Source organism: Peromyscus leucopus, chromosome 7 (genome assembly GCF_004664715.2).
Source record: "Peromyscus leucopus breed LL Stock chromosome 7, UCI_PerLeu_2.1, whole genome shotgun sequence".
Taxonomy (NCBI): Eukaryota; Metazoa; Chordata; class Mammalia; order Rodentia; family Cricetidae; genus Peromyscus; species Peromyscus leucopus.
The window spans coordinates 34,964,168-34,986,397 of NC_051069.1; the positions used below are offsets into that span (position 1 = coordinate 34,964,168).

The window sequence follows — 22,230 nt, forward strand, 5'->3', positions numbered from 1 at the left end:
CACCTAGCCCAGTGTTTTGCCAGCTTCTGCCCAGAGCTTCATGTCTCCCCAGCCACTGTCTTTATGATGTGAGTCTTGGCCAGTGTCAGCCTTCATGTCCCAAAGAATTCCTTGTAACAGATCTGGGAACTGTTGGGTCATCATAACACACTCAAAGTCCGCAGAAGCACAGGAACCAGGCTTTCCATGTGGTCGCCAGGTCCTCCCCCTCTTTCAGACTCATTCTAAACATCTCATTAGTTCTCTCTGTCACTTCACAATTCTAATTCTTCCCTTCCTTATGCACAATGGGTTAAAAACTAGAATTTGTATTACTAACCATATAACCTAAAACAAGTCAAATCCAGGGACGAGGAAAGAAGAGTTATATTAATATTATATTTAAGAATGTTACCCATTACACATACATTATTCCAGTAGATTAGGTTTTTGGTTTGGTGTGAGTGGGGGTGAGAGGTTCCTAGAAATGGGCAAAAGAAAAAATCAGATTTTCACATTTAAATAAAAATTCCAGTTGTTCAATATTTGTGCCATAAACCATGTATATGAACATATGTTTGATATATATATATATATATATATATATATATATATATATATATATATATACATATGTATGTGCACATACATGTGTGGTAAGAATCAAATAGTAACCTATGTAAGTACTCTATCATTAAGTTATAATGTCACCTATGATTTCTTTGTTTAAACTAAGTAAACCTTTGGAAATTATGATTTTTTGTATATGACAAAGGGAATAATGACTTTAGACATATGTTGTTATTGTGATATTTCTAAAAGTAATCAATATTTATTAATAGTTCAAATGCAGTGACAAATTCCATTGTATTTATGACAAAACATCCTTCCACAACATAATCACTATTGATGTTAATAATAGTTAAGAAGTCTAAATAAAAAATTAGTATAATTCAATCTTTAATAATTACAAAATTGGAGCATTACTGCAAGAAAATAAATAATGTCATTTTGTGATGATGAGGTGCAGAAGAAAAATCTTGACAGACAATAAATAATGCTAGAAAGTTTGAACTTCACACTGGCTACAGTTTTTGTCATCTATTCTCTCTTTTAATGCAATTCACAAGTGTTTCAAAAGACCTGAAACAGGAAAAGTTCTACAAATACCTATCTGAAAAGTACAACACAAGCAAACTAATATTTGAAAGCACTCAACTCCCTGGCTTTCCTTGGTTGTAGAAGTACATAGTATATACAGTGGTCTGAAGATACAAAATATGTCATCTTGGGTCTCTACCTTATACAAAGATGAAGCTGGATCCACATTCAGCTAAGGCTCCAGGTTAAAAATATTTTCTTATTACCACATAAGCAAATCAAGAATTTTTGTGGAGGAAACAGAAGAAATAATAAAGTGGAAATCATACCAAAATAGAAAAAGAAAGATGAATGGAAGGAAAGAGAATGTTGAAAAGAAGATGATAAGAAAATGAGGCAGAGAGAAACAACAAAAGAAGAAACATGGACCATGGCAGCCATAGTGGTTAACTCACTGTGAGTCTCATCAGAGTTCTCCTTATAGCAATCTTGACATCCTTATTCCTGAGACTGTAAATAAAAGGGTTCAGCAAGGGCAGCAAAAATGTACAAAATACACTAAAAACTTTCCCCTGGTCCACAGATTCATTTGATGATGTTTTGATATGTGTAAGCACACCAAATCCATAGAATAGGGCAACAGTTATTATATGAGAACTGCAGGTGCTCATGGCTTTGGACAAACCTTTACCTGATGACATCTGAATGATATTAAAAAGAATCAAAGCATAGGACATTAAGATAATGATGCTGGATGCAATGACTACCATGCTGACAACAACAGAACTCACAAGCTCATTGGCATAGATGCTGCTGCAGGAGAGCTGGAGAAGGGGCAAGATATCACACATGTAGTGGTTGATGATGTTAGAATCACAAAAGTTCAGCCTGATCATAAACCCTGTGTGAACCATGGCTCCAGCAAACCCCATCAAGTAAGAACCAAACATCATCAGGGAACATCTCCTAGGAGACATGATGACCATGTACAACAGGGGTTGGCAGATGGCTACATAGCGATCAAGGGCCATGGCTGTCAGGACATAGCATTCAGAATGGGCAAAAAGGCAGAAGAAAAACAGCTGAGTCATGCATCCCGTAAAAGAAATTCTGTTCTTGTCTAAGACAAAACTCATTAATGTTTTGGGAGTAAAGACAAATGAATAAAATAAATCAATGAAGGACAGATTAAAGAGAAAAAAGTACATGGGAGTCTGCAAGTTTGAATTCAGGAAAATGAGACTCATTAAACTCAAGTTTCCCACCACAGTGGCTACAAAGTTCACTAGAAAGATGACAAACAGGGGCATCTGGAGCTCAGGTTTCTCTGTCAGTCCAGTGAGAATGAATTCGGTCACTGAAGAGTCATTCCCCATAGTCATTTGTGTCACCAGTACATCTGTAGAAACAGTAGGAAAGGGGCACATTAACAGGGACCTCTGTCACTGACTCCAAAAGGACAGCTAGAGCCAGTTGTTACTCATTCATGGTTGTCTTCATTCACTGAGCATAATATTCAAAGAACATTTCTTCTCACTCCTCAGAAATCCCTATTTTTTCTTTTCCTATCTATGATGAGCATCTACTCTGATAAAACACTGACACAATTCCTAAAGTCTTTAAACAATCATTTCTTCCAGTCTCTTTAATCTTCATTAAGGATTAGGAATAGAAGAGAAATAAACCATCACTGTCTCCTGAACCCATGATTCATATAGCTTGAGATTTAGGGGATGTTAAAAAGATAAAGATGATTGGTGAAACACTAACTTCTACTCACCTGAATGTGTCACTGCTCTTGGACCACACAGGCCCTTTCACGTCAAATGTCCTAAAGGAACTAAGTTTCTGATAATGAGGGCATACTAGTTATCAATACAAAACTGACTCTAACATCCTAAAATATCTATGCCAGGGAAATGACATGATTCACTTTAAGGATTTCTGTCAAGTTTTCTTTATGCACACTAAGGCAATAACAATCTCATATGTGCATCTAATACATCATTTCACTCAAGTGAGACCTATATAACCAAGCATTCTTGGAAAATATATTAAAAACTGTATGAGTCAGGATTCTCTAGAGTCACAGAACTAATGGAATGAATATATATGATGTATAACATTTATATATTATATAAGGGAATTAACTGGAATGACTTACAGGCTGCAGTTCAACAATGGCTACTTATGAGTGGATAGTCCAAGAATCTAGTAGCTGCTCAGTCTGACAAGGCTGGGTATCTCAGCTAGTCTGCTGGGATCCTAAAGAAGGAATGGATTTGATGACAAGTCAAAGATAAGGAGGTGAAAAGTGAACCCTTGTTTCTTCCATTATCTTTATATAGGCTTCCAGTAGAAGGTGTGGCCCAGATTAAAGGTATGTCTTCTGGCCTCAATATCTGGATTAAAGGCATGTATCTTCCTGCCACAAGATCTGGATCACAAGTATGTCCTCCATTTCTGGATTATAGTTCATTCCAATTATAGTCAAATTGACAACCAATAATAACCACCAGAGAAGTATAGAAAATTATTCTCTCCTTGGTGACACCTTTCAGGTTGAGTGAGTCCCTTTAGGGTAGAAGTAACAGAATATGTATTTATATCATGTAGCATGGATATAAACACTGTCTCTTTTGAGACTCAAAGTTCTACTTAGTTTGTGATTTCCCACCAGAAATACCTCATTCCCTGAGCAGAGTATTAGGTAGTTCCCTTCAGGATTTTACTCATTATGCCCTGAACAACTCACCAAGAAAAAAATTCAGGGACATACTCACTTGTCATTTCCAGTAAATTTCTAGAAATCCTTGCAATTGATCAGTAACTATTAGTTCATAGATGACCATTCTACAAAAGAAAAAAAAAAGTTGTGGAGCAAAAAGATTGGAAGAAAGAACTAGGCACTCAAAGTCTGAGTTTAAATCCAGATTTTCCTATTTCTTAAGAATGAAACTATATATCAAAGCTGTAATTTTCTGGCCTTGTTAAATTTATTTTCCTATCCATAATTGGGTGGATATCTGCAACATACAGCTCATGAAAGAGGATCTGGGATATGGCTCAAGGGAGAAACCTTGCTTTTCACACATAGGTCTACAGGTCTAACTTGAGCACTGTAGTAATGGTAATGATAGTAATATGAATCAAGACGAAGAGCTTGTATCATATTATTGTTTTAATGAAATTCAATGATCCACATAATGTAGCATGTAAGACTGTCCTAGATGTATAAAAAAGGTGCAATCCCCCTTCCCTGTTCCATATCTTTATACAGATAAACCAGGGTTTCTCATCCTCATCACATGGACATTCAGAGGAAGGAAATATATGCTGTGTTGCTCTCCAGGGTAACTGAATGAACGTCATCCCTTAACCCTGCTCATTAGTGTATGCCAGTATTATAATCCACATCATTGCCACCAACACGCCAGTTGTGGCTAATTAAACCTGTCTAGATATTCTAATATATTCCACGGGCACTGTTGAGACTTAGAAAATGGTGTGCTCGAAACAAAAAAGCCCTTCTGGCTTTTAAGTTTTCTGCTAAGTAACTTGATGATATTCTAATAGAACATGCCTCGTAGGTCACTCGAACTTTTTCTAATGCAGACATTGATACTCTTTCAGGATAAATCCTCTAATAAAATAGACCATTATAACAAAGAACTTACTTAAGTTAAGCTGTAGAATATGGAATCACTCCCCTCTGAATCAACCAGAAAATAGAAATACTATTCCATGTGTGAGTCAGCTGACCATTAAGAAATTGTATTACCTTCTCTATCTTAGAGTGAATCAATAGGCCTCCATTCTAGAAGGAGTCTTGGCATGTATTCAGGATGAATGAGTATGACACAAATGGAACAAGAAGAATCAGAATAGACAGATTAGCCAGATTTCATATTTCAAGTTGCTAATTAGTTCCTACTTTTTGTCCAATCACACTTATACATAGCTTTTCAGTCTCTTTCAGTCTTAGCCATAACATTGGACTATTTTCTTTGATCTCTAAGTTTTTGGTTTCTATTCACCTATTTCATGCAAAATCTTGAACAATTTTATCTACCATATTTGTCTTTTATTAATCTGTCTGTTGTTTTAAGAATGTTAGACTCTGTCCACAGGTACACTCTCTGCATCTTAGCATTGAAGAATCTGAGCTGAGGGATTGCAAATCCAAGGATATATAGTGAACCACTTTTGTCTTGTTTTGTTATTTTAAAAAAAGGAAAACAAAGGAATTTAAAAAGAAGAGAGAAGGACAGACTGGGCAAAGGAAAGAATAGTTCATGACCTTCATAATGGCTGTGGCAGGGGATAAGGGATCACCTCTGTCCATTTTTACTATGATTAAATTGTCCAAGTGAGTCACTAGTCTAACAGTACTTCTAAAGTCCACATAGTTGTATCCTCAATACATGACTAGGGTGGTTAGGTAATAAAGAAAGGAAAAACTCACAGATATACATACAGAAAAGCTGAGATTGGATGGATCAGGCACTCTAATGGGGATGCACCAGAAATAGCCTGGAAACTCAGCTCCTTTATTCTATACATCTGAATCAAGGATGTAGCTGTACTACTTATACTGTATTGCTATGAAGAGACACCATGACCAAACTAACTTATAGGAGAGTTTTTCAGACTTAGAGTCCAATAGGGCTAGAGTTTGTGAGCATCATGGTGGAAAGCACAGCACAGGGCAGGCAGGCATGGTGCTGTGACAGTAGCTGAGAGACTGTACCCTTATCCTCAAATAGGAGGCAAAGAGAGACTGGGCCTGGGATAGGTTTTAGAAACCTCAAAGCCCAACCCCAGTGACACACATCCTCCATCAAAGTTACACCTCCTAATTCTTCCCAAGCAGTTTAACCAATTGATGACCATGCATTCAAATGTATGAGTCTATGAGGGCCATTCTTATTCAAATTACCATAATGAGTTCATTGTATATAGCTGAAGGAAGAGGCAGTTTTATTCCATAAGACTGAACAAGGAAATGAGTTTAGCTAACCTCACAAGGAGGTTTCTGTAGAGGGGCATTCTCAGACTGTAAACATCTAGGAGGAGGAAGTTGTAGCTGATACTTTCTTTACATATCCATACACAGACCATGGCAAGTCTATGCCATTTCTTTGAGATTGACTCTTAGAAGGTTTGCCATTTCCCTGGGTTTAAGGCATTCATGTACTTGATATGGCTGTATTCTTGTCAACAACAGGCATTCACTCAGGAAGTCATCTGCTTCCCACACTCTAAAGCCTGGACTGCTACTATGTCCACCTCCCAGACCAGTCTATTTTGTTTCTATTGGTATGCTCAAAGTTCAAACTTTTTTATGATGGTCAGGGATTCTCTTGCACCCTTCTTCATTTCTTCTGTTATTTTCACATCATCCAGGCAGCTGGTGAACAATATAACGTTAATATCTCCCTTTCTCACTATCTTCACCTGGCCTCCAAAACCAAGAGGAACTGCCTCCTTGAAAGGTGGAGTGGCCTCTCACTTGTACAAACTTGTGGGCTCTTTCTTATGTTTGAGGTATTCTGTCTGATTCTAACTTGGTCTCTTACCAGTCACTTACTCTTACTAGTAGTCTCTTACTAGCACTGTATGTATACACAACCTTTTCTTGATGTCTCCTGCCACTATTATTTTAACTAGGAATTCAATTATATCAATATTCTTGTTACTATTGTCAAGTATTTTAAATTATTGGAAATTGTTCATTCATCATTACTAGGGTTGCTTTGATTTCCATAAATTAATTTTTTTGTTAGTTTTCATTCTCTACCCTGTGTTTCTCTAATTTCTTCTCAACTTCTCCTCAGTTTTTATGACTCTCCTTTGGGGAATTTTTGGCCCATTCATATATTGATGGACTGTCTTCTGTGATACAAATCTGAAATGTTGAAATCTCTCATAATCACTATATTATATTAAGGAGCACATTCATGTGACCTAGGTATATATTTATTGAGGCACTTTTCTCCTTAATTCTTAGAGATTTTTTTTTTCATTTTCATACAAGAGACCCTTCCCTAGGTTTTTGCCAATTCTACATGGGATGGTTGTTCCTTTTTTAGAACCTCTGCTTTTTGAGCACTGTAGTCCAGAACTTTATCTTTTTTATGTGCTACATATTTTTTTCTATTTTCCAATCACTTTACACAATAAAATAAAAAGTCAACATTTTGTTCTGGGCCATTTAAATTTGTCTTATTTTGTTTTTTATTTTAAAAGTTCAGTTATACATCTGTGTCAATAATGTAATAAAGGATGAAAACACAGACTTCCTCTTGAAGGAATTTGACCAAGAGCAAGCCTAAATTTGAATTCACCACTTTGCTCCCTGTGTCTTCTGTCTGCCCATAGATTATGACTACTGGTCTAGTTGTAGTCTGTCTACTAAGTTTATCTATCTGCTGTCTGACTGCCCTAATATCTCTTCCTAACTAAGGGTTTTGCTCTGTAGTTTTTGAACAACATAGAAAGTCTGGCATGAGAAAGAGACAAAAGATTCTTTAGAGAAGCACGTAACAGAATTTTAGAGTAGAAGTCATTTTATTGACTCTCCCCAACTCACTCAAAATAGTAAAAATAACCTCAAAGAGGCATTATCAAGCTACACCTTGTTTTCAAATTGTATGGTAGATACTTATTTTGTAAGTTTGCTCCCAACATTTTGTCTGCTTTTAGCAAATGACTATCACAACACATACTTACACACATGTTACTCTGAGTCAGGGGCCTATAAGAATAAATTTTGGTCATAGACATAGAAGAATTAATAACCAACATCAAAGCTATGCATTAGCTTAAGTTGTAAAGGCTGAAGACAGAAAATTCAAACCAAATATGGTGGCTTGTTACATTGTTCTCTTAATTGCAGGTTAAACAAACAAACTGAATATACAACAAGATATCAGTCTTAGCTCTTAAATGACATCAAGATGTATAATTAACTTGGTATGAAGCCCAGTCTCTGAATGCAAAATATATTTTCATAAAATTGTATCACTATGTACATACTAATGGGAAAGTCCACTATGACAGTCACTATGACAATCAGTACAGAGGGTCCTCAAAAATACTAAAAATAGTACTACTACAATCCCCTGTCCTGGGGAATGGGACATGAACAAAACTTCATGCAGGAACACCCCTGCATAAAAACCACTGGTAAACAAAGAATATGAAGACAATGTGGAACTGTACTGAGACAGCAATATCAAGATTAGTGAGACCTGATGTCTGATCGAGTGTGACATATCACTTAGAAAGAAAAGGAGGCTGTCAACCCACAATGACCTGAGATCTAATGCTTAAGATTCCTACTTTATTTTTATTTAAAGGATCCTATTATATGTATGTATACACTCCTATTTTTCAGATGACTCAACAATTTATCCTGTCTTCAAAAATAAGGCTTTTTAACATATATGCCATTATGTGTGTGCATGAGTTTCATGTATAATGACCTAGTTCCTATGACTTGTAGTTAACCTTGACTTCTTGGGCATAATTGCTTTTCAATGAGTGAATAAGTAAATTAATATATAACAATGGTACAATTTCACCAATAAAATCCTTTCAAAATGAAGGTATATTTGTGTGTATTTAATGCTTTCTGGCATAGGAAGATACTACATCCTTTCCAAGTAGTAAACACATATATTTCCATAATTTCTTTTGAATATGCTATTATTCTAATATATTTATGATAAATGTGACAGAAGTATATTTCCATTTATATTATAATTTGAATTGATCTTGCAATTTTAAAAATAAATATGGTTTTTCATATATATATATATATATATATATATATATATATAAATCTTAAATAGCCCTGAGTTAATTCCATATGTGTGTTAGCACAAATTCAACCAACTTAATTTTAATAACAGAAAACCCAATAGCTATGATCAGTTGCTTGCATAGATATTAGCAATGGCAGATGCTGGAACCACCAGCAGGCCATCATCAACATTGAGAGGTTGTTAAGCCAGGAAGAGTAGACACACCTACAATCTCATTGCTCAAGGGATTAACTTCATGGCCACCCTGGGCTACAAAATACAATCCTGTCTCAACGAAAAACAAAACTAAAATAAGCAGTGGGGGGCTACTGAGTATCAAATACATACTGACTTCAGAAAGTTAAGTGAAAAAAACTGCTCACTTATATCCCTTAAAATGATATTTAAACACAATATGTAGTACTTTTAAAATGCATATCATTTATTTAATGTATACCACAGCAGTTTTAATATTAGTTCTAAGACTGAAAGGACAAGGACTCAAAACTTAGAGAATCTGGACTCAAAACCAGACCATTTCCCCTGATCTTTCCATTTAACACACTTAACTGAGCAGGTGGGGAGAGAGAGACATAAGCAAGGGACATCAAGCTAACTCCTGCTGTTGCCTCAATGACATCTAGTAACAGCAAAGAAACATCACCTCTCCTAGTGGACATGAAAATATTTGTCATTAAAATTTGTTGTTTCATCAATTTCACTATAGATTCGTTATAAATGAACATGGACTGAGCTTCAGAATTCAGAGAAAAGAAGAAAAGGAAATCCATTGTATATTTGATGTCACCTGAATTTTTATTGTGCTTCTTGACATTAATTCTTTTTTTCTTACAATGAACTGATTCAACTTCATTTACTAATTATTCTTCACACTTACATGCATGTTTTTCTGCTCCACCCTTTCCCATAGCATTCATCTCTTTCCCTAATCATCTAGACCATCATAAAGATTGTTCCTGCATCTGAAATGCTGTTCAGTCCCTCCTTGTGCTTAGATGTTGATCTGGCAATCTTACCTTCCATCAGGTCATCTGCCACCTCCAAAGAGCCCTTCCTACCAGCCAACCCAAGAGAACAAGGCAGTGGATATCAGTACAATTACATTTGTTCAAGACATTGTATGTTATTTTTCTGACACAAACTCACAGAAACAATAATTATTTTACACCATCTTACTAATCTGAATCATTCTGAGATCAGAGGCATCACGGGCATCTTCACCATCTGCACATTTATATTTTTTATTTTAATTTTTTTATCCCTCACAAGGAAGCTGTACAATGCAAACCCACAGGAGGAAAGGAGTCCGAAGAGTAGGCAAGAGTCAAAGACATACCTGCTCTCAGTTAGGATTCCCACAAAAACACCAACCTAAGAGCCACAACATTTACACAGAGGACCTGGGGCACACCCCTGCAAGACACATGCTTGTCCCGTTCAGGCTCTCTGAGCCCATATGTGCCCTGTTTAGTTCATTCAGTTGCCCGTGTTTTCTTGGGGTCTTCTATCCCCTCTGATGCCTACAATCCTCCTGCCCCTCTTCTTCGCTGAGCTACTAGGAGAGGGACCAGATGAAGAGCTCCAATTTAGACTCTCTCTCTCCACATAATATCTGGCTGTATATTTAATGTTTGACTAAAGTGCACATATCTTGATATCTAAAATAAGATACATGCTCAGTTTACATTACTTCAATAAACTGCATCATTGTATGTAGAATTCTGAGAGAGAATGAAAGTGGATTTTTTTTTCATTTTTCTTTATTAAGAAATTTTCCACTCAGTCTACATACCACCCAGAGATCCCACCATCTACCTCCTCCCACCCTAAAGTCCTCTCCCAAGCCACCCCACATCTCCACATCTCCCAAATCAAAAAACTGCATCATTGTATGTAGAATTCTGGGAAAAATTGAAAGTGGAATTTTTTTTCATTTTTCTTTATTAAGAATTTTTCCACTCACTCTACTTACCACCCAGAGATCCCACCTTCTCCCTCCTCCCACCCTAAAGCCCTCTCCCGAGCCATGTCCACATCCCCCAAATCAAGGTCTCCCATGGGGGGTCAGCAGAGCCCAGCACACTAAGCCTAGGCAGGTCCAAGCCCCTTCCCACTGCACCAAGGCTGCTCAAGGCGTCACACCACAGGCACCAGATTCCCAAAAGCCTGCCCATGCTTCAAGGATGGATCCCGATCTCCCTGCCTGGGTTCCCCCCAAACATTTCGAGCCAAGCAACCATCTTCCATATGCAGAGGGCCTAGTGCAGTCCCATGGGGGTTCCACAGCCACTAGTCTACAGTCCATGGGCTTCCACTAGTGTGGCCAGTCATCTCTGCAAGTCTTCCCATCATGATGGTGACGTCCCTCACCTGCAGAATCCCTCCTCTCTCTCTCTCTCAAGGATTGGATCCCTGGAGCTCAGCCTGGTGCCTAGCCGTGGATCTCTACATCTGCCTCCATCAGTCACTGGACAAGGCTCTATGATGACAGTTAGGGTATTCACTAGGCTGATCACCAGAGTAGACCAGACCAGACACCCTCTGGACTACTGCCAGCAGTCCAAGGTGGGGTCATCTTTGTGGATTCCTAAGAGGCTCCCCAGCACCCTGCCTCTTCCTATTCCCATGATGTCCTCATCTATCATGATATCTCCCTCCCTGGCCTCCCACTCTGTCCCTGTTCCAGCTTGACCCTCTCACTTCCCTCTGTTCTCATCCTCCACTCCTTGCCTTCTGCCACCCCCCACACCCAGTTCACTCATACAGATCTCATCCACTTCTTCTCTGAATCATCCATGTGTCCCTCCTAGGGTCTTTCCCTGTTAGCTAGCCACTCTGGAGCTGTGGGTTGCAGTCTGACCATACTTTCCCTCACATCTAGTAATCACTTTTGAGTGAGTACATACTATGTTTGTCCTTCTGAGTAGGAGTTACCTCACACAGGATGATATTTTCTAGTTCCATCCATTTGCCTGCAAATTTCATAATATCATTGTTTTTTTACAGCTGAATAGTACTCCATTGCATATATGTGCCAAAATTGGAAATTATTAAAGGGAAAAAGCTGACTGCTAATAAATTAAGATTATATGATTTACTTGAGTAAAAGAGGAAATTCTTCTACCCATAATTAGTAAATTTGCTTAGTTAAATTCTTCCCATTGAAGACATAACAGGTCCATATATTCATGTACTTACCGTCAAGACCATGAGGGAAAAACCTGATATAGGTTCCCTTTAGCCTGAATGACCTAAAGCGTTTCATTTTCAGTCTTCAGGCACTGGAATTACAACAAACTCATCCATCAATTGCTGTTTCCCAAACTGATTTAAGACTGAAGAGAAAAGATCAGAGTGATAAGGGCATTTCCCCACATCATTTGAACATTCAGAGAGACAAAGGAAGTTTTGAAATGAACTCTCCTGCAAAGATATCCAGAGGGGTACTAACTGAATAAATGACACATTGTCTTTAATACTACTGAAATTTTTGTCTCGACAAAAGACTTCTAGTACAGCGACATAAGACTTCTAGATGTGCCCTCATCAAAGATCTCACAGTTGTGGTTAAGATATTGATCAGTGGAAGAGCACTTGCCTAGCATGCAAGAGGGCATGAATATTATTCCTCAAACACAAACTGCAAAGATATTCAAAATGTATATGTAGAAGATCTCGTGACCTTTTTGTTTCTGAGTATAATATCATCCAGTGCTTTGTACTTAAGTCCTTGTGATTTCTGCTACCTCCACAGGAATCACCTAAGGATGATGTGGAATCTCATCTCTATGGCTCCCTCATTTCTAGGTGGGCAGTTTACATGTGACCCCACGATATAGACATTGGACACATAGAGAAGCCAATTCCAACCCCCACTGCCAAACACACCAACTGCAGCCAGCCAGCAATGGGATGGCTAGGGACTGGTTGGACTGGTTCTTCTGGGGCACACTGGAGTTGGAAGGCCCTGCCCTTTTTCTGAATGGAGGACAAGTGGAACCACACACAAGACTCCTATCTCCAGGTCCTCATGAAACCCAAGAGCACCATGGTGCACACTCAAGGCTCTTCAGAGCTTGCTTTCAGCCCCAAAGTGCTCCTGGTCCAGAAACACTCAGGAGCTAATAAATGCCTTGTCAGAAAAAAAAAAAATCCTTGTGATTTCTAAGCCTAAAGTGTACTGTATGAGTAGACAGGTACAAAAATGTGTTCTTCACTTTTCAATACTGACAAAACATACATATGATTTTAGAAAGTTGTAGAATAAACTATGCATTCTACCGTGAAAGGATAATGAGTTAATCATTCTTTACTGTATTTCCTTCTGAAGTTTCCTTGATATTTAACTTAATTTTAAATAGTGTTAAATAATTTTAATGCTACACTGTCCTCACTATTAGGGAGTTGTTTTTTTTTAATGTTATTTTAGTTGTTGTAGCCATTGAAGTTTTTCAATACTGTGGGCCAAATCCAGGGTCCCATGCATGTAAGCAAATGCTCTGCAAATGAGCTGGTTCTCTCTGTAGTTGTAAACCTCATATGTCCTAAGATTAACTTCCATAACAAATACCGATTCCACTTAGGCAAATATCCTTTTCTTCAAAGTTTTTCTCACTGCAATATGGACATCCTTATTCCTTATACTGTAGATGAAAGGATTCAGCATTGGGCCCACAACTGTATAAAAAATGGTAGATACTTTATCTTCATCCACAGATGTACTAGAAGGCTTAAGATACATGAATGCTGCAGCACCAAAGAAAAAAGAAACAGCTATTACATGGGAGCCACAGGTACTGAAGGCTTTTGACCTACCCTCTGCAGAATGGATGCTGAGGATGTTGGAAAGGATCAAGGTGTAAGAAATAAAGATAGTCAGGCTGGGCACTATTACATTGATACCCACAACAATGAACACCAACAACTCATTGATGGTAGTACTTGTGCAGGAGAGCTTCAGGAGAGGAAGTATGTCACATACATACTGATTGATGATGTTGCCATCACAGAAGACAAGTCTCAGCATGCTACCAGTATGGGCCATGGCTTCCACAAACCCCATCACATACACACCCACCAGCATCAAGTGGCAGACCTGATGGGACATGGTGACCTGGTAAAGCAGGGGTTTGCAGATGGCAGCATATCTGTCATAGGCCATGGCTGTCAAAATGTAGCATTCATCAATAATGAAGAAGGCATAGAAAAAAAGCTGAGTTATGCACTCAGCATGGGAGATGATGTTCTGCTTCACAAAACTCACCAGCATTTTGGGGGTTATGACAGAGGAGTAGCAGAGGTCTGTGAAGGCAAGGTTGAAGAGAAAGTAATACATAGGGGTGTGCAGGTGAGGGTTTAAAATGATCAGAACAATCAAGCCCAGGTTCCCCACCATGGAGACCACATAGATTCCCAAGAAGAGGAAGAAGAGAGGCAGCTGGAGCTCTGGCGCCTGTGTCAAGCCCAGCAGGATGAACTCCTTCACTGAAGAGTCATTGCCTAAAGCCATTCTTTTCTAGGTCATATCTGCGAAAAGAGTAACATTAAATAGTGACATTAAAATGAAATCCCAGGCTTCTCCAACATACCCCATTAGAATAAGAATAAGAACCAGAATCAAATAATAAAATCAAGAACACACTTCTCTGTGCCTCTGTTTTTTACAATTTTGGAGTTCATGTATAGAAATAACCACAAATATATGAAAGGTCATTTGTTTGAGAATAATATTCAGGTCACCAATGACTACTCTTGACTCTGTGGCATCTCTGGTCTTCTATCTTAACAATCCATGCCCCTATTTAGGCTCAGTGGTCATCTCAAAAGAGAAGAGACAAGGCACATCAAAGACTCACTGGATTGCTCAGAGGTGATTTGGAAGGAAAAATCACGCATCCAATTCATTGCTTACCTTTGTGCATGGGGAACTCACAAGTCACGTTAGTAATTTTTCTACTCTGCTCTCACAGAGGGGCAAGTACACATGTCACAGGTGAGCTGTAAAGTGGATAGCCTAGATAGCCTTGAAAAAAAAATATTGTTTTCTGTTGTTACTAGATTTGGCTTTTCCATGTCGAGTAATTCATTTTGGACTGGGTAATCCAGAGCCCTCATTCTTCTTGATTCTGGAAAACCATGAGCTGTAGTTCATGATTTCCAGTGGTGACTTTTCCCAGAATTTCTTCTCTAACCCAGAGGTTGCTAAATAATGTCTACTAATGTCACAAGAGTCACCTGGTAATAACCCAAGAGGGTTTTATGAGTTTGTAATCTTAGGGACCTAATTAAAAATTGAAAAGCTTATGTTTACCAGACATTTTCCCCCAGAGATCAGGCTTTGTTGCCATGGTGCTTACAAACTAGTTCACGAATAATGACATTGGCTTATTGGAGGTATACACTATTGTTTTGTTTTGCTGTTATTGTATAAAAACTTTATACACAAACAGAATGTGTTTTGATGTAATTCATCCTTGACTTTTTTTCTCCTCTGATTTTCTTCATTCTCCCACCATTATTTCTTCCTAGGTTCATCTCTTCTTTTCAATTTATTTAACCCACTGACTCTCCTTGTCACTACCTGTATTATATGAGTATAGAATCATCTACTTGAGAGTAGGTAGCCTCTTAGGGGCTGCATCCTTGAAACTAAACATGTTTCCCACACTAGCCATTAATTGCCAATAGTTCTTCAGCTAGAGGTATATTTCATTACCATGCCCCCACCATACATTCTTGGATTTTTTTCAGGCTTGATTTTATAGGGATTTTAAGCATACTGTTATAACCATTGTGAGGTCCTTGAGCACATCCTGAAAACATTGTTTTGATGTAGTCATCCATCAATTGTGGCTCTTACACTCTTTCCACCCCTACTTTCTTTAGATCTCTGCACCTTGGGAAAAGGGGTATGCTGTGGAGGTCCCATTTTGAGATGAGCATTCACACTCTCTTATTCTCTACCTGTTGAGCAGCTGTAGATATGTGCTAATCACCATCTTCTGCTAAAAGAAACATCTCTGATGAAGGTTGAGATATGCACTAATCTATGGGTATAATGGAAAGTCATTAGGAGTCAGTTTACTAGTATATCAATAGCAGAATAACAGTTGTAAGTACTTCCCTCAGGCCTGTGACCTTTCTAGCCTCAGTGGTTAGCTTGAAGAACCATGCTAGAAATGAGTTTGTCTGTTGAGCAAGCCTGAAATCCAATCCAAAAACGGTTGTTTTTTGATTATTCCTACACTTATGACAATATTGTACAAGTGGGTTTATCCTGTCAGGTTAGCCATTTTGTAGCTCTCATGATTCAAACCTTGGTGAAATTGATTATTGTGTTTCTCATTTGATAGCATGTACAGACATTTGTCACTATAAAAGCTAAACAATACCAGATTCCCCTCCCAACTTCTTACATAAGACAAGACCAACTTTCAAATAGTGATACATAGTGCTATCTCTTTAACCACACAGAACAGTTGAGAGATAGCTATCAGGAAAGGATTAGAGAATCCTGAGAGAAATTAATGCTTATGATGACTTTATATAATGCAAGTAAAATTATCACATCCCTTTTCAGGGCTGTGTGTTTGAGTTAATTGATTTGGAATTTGGAATTCAGAATTGTATGTAGATGAACATAATCTAAGTCCATTTTTTTCATGTAAAAATTACCAATGAATAAAAGATGAGAGTAAAAAAAAGTGGACATATGTAGACATAGAAATGTTTTTCTTAATTCTGCTAGACAATGGGCTACTAGAGAGATGCAAGCTTTATTTCTCCATATTATGACATGAGTATATGGTGTCTTCTGCAATATGCTCTAATTGTCAAGTTTGGGGATAATCCAGGGTAGTGACAATAGCCTGTAATATCTGGGGATATATGTGGCACAATTGGATAACAACAAAAAGCTAGCTCATTCCTAGTTCTAGGTTTTATTTGATAACTTGTGGTGTCTAGTATGAATGCTGTCTCCAAATGATGAGGAGAATCAATTTAAACTCATTTTAGACATGAAAATATTTTAATAACTTTTACAGTAGTACTTTACACATGACTCTCTCAAAGGTCTTTAGTGTTACTTATCCCTCCTCAAACTCCCTCCTCTACTCTGCCCTCCCATCTCCTGCCTGACCCAGTCTTTCCTGCTCTGGTATTCCCCATTCTTCCTGCACATCACCTGTGCTCCAATGTTGCCTACATTTTATTCCTGCCCATTTGGAAAGTCTCCAAAGAGAAGAGCATGAAAACCTGTCCTGTATACTATAGTTTCTCCATACTTTCCATCACTAGATGAAATCTTATAGTCTTATTTATAGTCCATAACATCAAAGGCTGTTTTCTTCAGACCTACTTCTGAAGCACTTAACACAATTAAACCTGACATATGCAGGGGTTGCTCTATAAATATATAGAGGAATGAATAAATTAGTATCCATTCCTAGTTCTCTAAGAATACATCCTAGATATTATACAGAATATTTGTCTCACAATCAAAAACTTACATAGTGCCAATGCTCTTCTTACTTATAGAAAGAATGTGGGCAGGGTTACAACCATAAAGCATGTAAGACCATCAAAAGGAACACCAGATAAGATTTACTAATTTCAGAGAAAACAAAAAACCTATAGCTTCCATCCCTGAATGTCACTCTGATTTGCTGAAAATATCCAATGTCTTTTCCCACACCTGCAGCATACACTCAGATCAGAGAAAAGTCAGTAATAATGCATTAGAATAAGGTCTGAAATGCCAAAATCAAAGATCTCTTCCTTTTGGAATGCCATTGGGAGCCATTAAATTTTGTGGCACAAAATTAAAACAATTTCAGTGCTGAGAAAAATTAATATGGCCAGAGAGTACAAGGGAAAATGACCAGCTATAGAGAGAAGAAAGTAAGGTGAACTGTAGAGGCAATTACAGCAGGCAATGAGTAGGAACAGAGAGCAAAAAGGAAAATTATTCCAGACTCCCCAAAATTACTAAGGGACCAAAAACTCCTTAGGGCAAACTTGAAATGTGTCCCACAGGACATTCCTTGAGGTTCCACAGTAATCAGGACTTGGTGATTTGTTGGGGTCCTCTTTCCCTCTTGGCCTGCCAGACATCAATCCAAGAGGAAAAAGAGGTAGATGTGCAACAGAAAGCTTTATATGCAGTCCGTGAACACCAACAGAGACAGTCCTCCAGGAGACAGATTTCTGTGAATCAGTTCAACTTTATTCCAGAGGATAAGGAATGTATAGGACTGGGGAGCCCGGGGAACAAACCCTAATTTGCATTTGTGGCACAGTCCTATCACAAGACTTTGTATGTGACAGTGGGATCCTATAGAGGAGCTCCCAGCACAAATGTTCTTAGCAAGGTATCTGTGCCAAGGGTCAAGCTAAAGATGAATCAGGCATCTGGTTTAGATACAGCTTTTAGATAAAGTCAGTCCTCCAGGTCCAGGGACATCCTCCAGTAAGGATAAGTGGAGACCAGGAAGCCTTGCTGGGGAGAGAGGGAGAGAGAAAGGGAGCGAGGGCGTTTTCATATTGCAGAGCTCTAGAGAAAGCTGCCAGGCTATGGCAGACTGCAACCTCTACCAGCCAGCAATGCCTTCCAACAATGATTCATTAAAATATATTGAATATAAAATGCTAAGAACTTTTTCTTTGGTTAGATTTGTTTTGATTTTTTCATTCATTTCTTTCCTCCAGTCTATGCAAATTACTTTCCAGCACTGTGAAACCATTAATCAAAATCATTAATTATCAAAGACTCACACATATAAACAATGAGTTTCCATCTCACCCCATTCAAAATGGCAGCTACCAAGACAACAGATAACAGCAATGCTGAGGAGGATTTGATTAAAAGGAATTTTTGTATTCTGCTGGTGGGAAAGTAAATCCTAAAAATAGATCTACCAAATGATCCAGCCCTACCACTTTTTGTTATTCACCCAAAACTCCAAGTCAATATACTTTAGAGACACTATTTTAAAAAGCTGAAAAATGGAAGCCATCTAGATATCTAACAACCAAAAATGGATAAAGATAAAGTTTATATACATAGTAGATTTTTTTCAACTATAATGAAGACTTAAGTTTTCATTTGTAGGAAAACTGCATACATCTCATGGTGATTTTACTGAGTAAGTTACTAAGTATAAGTAAGACAAACATATTTTCGCTAATTTGTGGGTCCTAGACTTTATTGGTAAATAAAATTGTGTCTTATCCATGACAATGTTATATTGCAGTAGGTAGCTATTCTGTCCATGACCTTGAAGCACTTCCCCTACAGATGTAGCAGGTAACTGCTCCACCTGCCTATGACCTTGAAGTACCTGCCCCTGGGGCATGGACTGTCAAATCCTTAAGACCTGGGATGCATGTAGGCTCTCTCTTTCTCCTTCTCATGGTTTTGGATGCTGAGACGGACCAGGTAAAGGACAGCGTGGACCATCGCATAGCTTTCTAGGACCATATAATAAATCTCTCATACTGTAGTGAGTTTTCATTCCCTAATAAATTCCTGGCCTTTTAAACAGTCTCCATGGATTTCTCGTTATATCTGATGCACTGTCTCCTTGGGTGGGCCATCCTCAGCTCTTATCCATGCAGATAAACTGCCATGTGAACTAGCCTCTTACCCCGACTGCTAAGACCCTACCTCCCAAGCCATGGGTCTGTGTTCTGAGCCCAAGGGCAGATTTGCACTACCTTTAAGTTCTGGTCTCCACACATGCGTTCCCCAGCCAGGGTGCATTCCGCAGATAGTGGCAGACACAGTGGTAGGCAGCTATGCTGCCAGCAATTAGCTCGGACAGGCCTACACTCCCTAACTGCCAGTCCTGTGGTCTCAGACACTAGCAACTAACTGCCCATCCTTTCGAGGTCAGAGCTATGTGCTAGCGTACAGTGGGCAAGACAGCATGAACACAAAGGACAGAGAACGCTAACAGGAAGCTCCTTCTTTGTTAAATCCGTTCCATGTAGCTGTTTAAGGCCATACAGGTAAACGTCTTTGGAACATGCTTCTGGAGCTGCTTCAGTGCTACACCTCCGACACCTGCTGGTCGAAAGTCGCTACTACACCCAAAAAGCATTGCAAGAACTGGGACAATTAATTAGGATCAGGTCTCAAGGCTTTCATCTGAGGTAAATTACTCAATAATTTTACACCTTAAACTGATTAATAAATAAACAAATTAATAAAATTTTCTTTACAAATTTTTAATATTTCTCAAAAAATGGCAGATAATATCACCACTCAGGAAATTTAAAACATTTTTGTTTTTACTATGAATGAAATTTTACAAGACATATGCAACCTTCCCGGACATATACAGTTTTTTGCCATATTTGCAATTAGCATAGTGATTCATATCATCTCATTGAAAAATTGGCTTGATAACACCAAAAATGAGACTTTGCAAAGTAGTAATGATGACTTAAACAAATGGATTCTTTCTCTGGAATCTACTAATTTACCAATTTACCACAAGAACTCCAATACACTAATAATAACTAGACAACCACATTTAATTCTATTGATAATAAATATGAATACTTAATGGATAAAACAATAAACCTTCAAAGCAATCTTAATGCTATTCAGATAATTTGTAAGGAGGAAAGATCATCACTAACTGATAGAATAAAGTCTTTGGAATCCCATGTTTCTGATGAACATATAAAATTGTATGATTCCATGAAATTTCTAGAATACTTTACAACGGAGAAGGTTCAAACACTGCAACAGGTGGTAGTTAATTGATTTCAAGCTCTGGAGGAATCTATCAGAAAGGATAATAAGGAAATTAATAAGCAGAAGGTCAAAGCAATAGAAATCATAAAATTACCTGGTGGCTTATATAAAATGGCTTATCTTGCCACCATCTGTGAGAAGCCAGCAGATGATAAACATCATGAAGAATATGTAGAATGTATCTGGAAACCTATTCATATGAGAGATTTAAAAAACATTAAGGAAGCAGTAATCACCTATGGTATACATTCAACATATGTAAAATAGACGTTAAATACATGGTCTTCTAGAAATAGAATCATAACAAATGACTGGGATCAGTTAATCTCAGCTGTATTAGTATACAGCAAGCAGTTACAAAAGAAAAGAGAAGAGGCTAAGGCCTTTGAATAGCAAGGTAAGGTTAGGAGTTTTGAGATCTCCCAAGTTGAAATTCTTGATGAAGGCTGTTTCACTAATATAAATGTACAATCTACCTTTGATGAGCATACATTATCCCTATGACATACAGCAGCTGTAAATGCTTGGGAAAAAATTCAAAACCAGGGAAACCAACTTAGATATATGTAAAGGTTTTCTAGGGGTCCAACTGATTTTTTACAAAGACTGACCAAAATTGTACACAAGGCAGTATCAGACCAAGAATTAACACAAGTATTAACTCAGTCTTTGGCTTTTGATAATGCTAATACAGGATACAAAAAGATACTTATGCCTTTAAAGCTCAGATTATCACCTTTAGAGGAATGGATTCAATATACAAATGGCACTGAGGCTTGACCAGAAGAAGCAATTTCCAAAGTTGAAAGGAGACATCAAACTACCAAATGATTTAACTGTGGTACATCAGGTCATATAATAAGAAATTGTACACAGGGTGCTCCTAGAAGCAATGCTTCTTCTAGAAATAACCCAAAAAGGAGATTTTAACCTTCTGGATTATGGAGAAGATGTAGCAAAAGCCAGCATTGGACCAATGAATACAGATCAACAAGAGACACATGAGGCAGCCCTTTACCAGCAAGAAATGCCTTGGGGGACTTCTCAAAAGTCCCTAAATCAAATGTGGTACAAACATTTCCAGGCACTGTATAGGAAATTCCTCCCCAGGACAATTAAATAACCCAGTATCTAATGTAAAGAATGATACTGCACTAGAGGATAGAAGAGCTATGATAGATGGATGAAGAATTCCAAAAAACAACATAAAATGAATATTTTGGCAGACTTCCATAAATGAACAAAGATCAAAGCTTAAAGTATGAATTAATGGCATTGTTCTAGAAGGTCTGGTAGACTTAGATGTGGATGTGACTATTATTACACCAAAATTATGGCATACAAATTGACCTCTTCAAGAGATAGATGTCCACTTTCTAGGGATTGGAACCCTATCTCAGGCAAAACAAAGTTTGAAATGGGTTGACTACATAGGACCAGAAGGACAGAGAAGGAGGATGAAGTCATATGTGACTAATATAGCAGTGAACCTTTGGGGCCAAGTTCTATTACAGCAAAAGAATACCCATATCAAAATTCCTCCAATTTCAGAAGTGG

General features: G+C 38.0%; 2 protein-coding genes across 2 annotated transcripts; both read right to left on the reverse strand.

The window, feature by feature from the left end:
• Positions 1-1,526: 1,526 nt before the first annotated feature.
• On the reverse strand, positions 1,527-2,471 carry LOC114684948 (olfactory receptor 143-like). Its single transcript, XM_028859498.1, has one exon. It carries the CDS (start codon positions 2,460-2,462, stop codon positions 1,527-1,529), a length of 936 nt encoding a protein of 311 aa, XP_028715331.1. The 5' UTR covers positions 2,463-2,471.
• Positions 2,472-13,488: 11,017 nt separating this feature from the next.
• On the reverse strand, positions 13,489-14,433 carry LOC114684936 (olfactory receptor 147-like). The gene has a single exon (XM_028859486.1). It carries the CDS (start codon positions 14,416-14,418, stop codon positions 13,489-13,491), a length of 930 nt encoding a protein of 309 aa, XP_028715319.1. The 5' UTR covers positions 14,419-14,433.
• Positions 14,434-22,230: the final 7,797 nt, after the last annotated feature.

Coding starts and splice junctions, on each gene's coding strand:
- LOC114684948 (XM_028859498.1), bottom strand. CDS start 2,462: ATGACTATGGGGAATGACTCTTCAGTGACCGAATTCATTCTCACTGGA.
- LOC114684936 (XM_028859486.1), bottom strand. CDS start 14,418: ATGGCTTTAGGCAATGACTCTTCAGTGAAGGAGTTCATCCTGCTGGGC.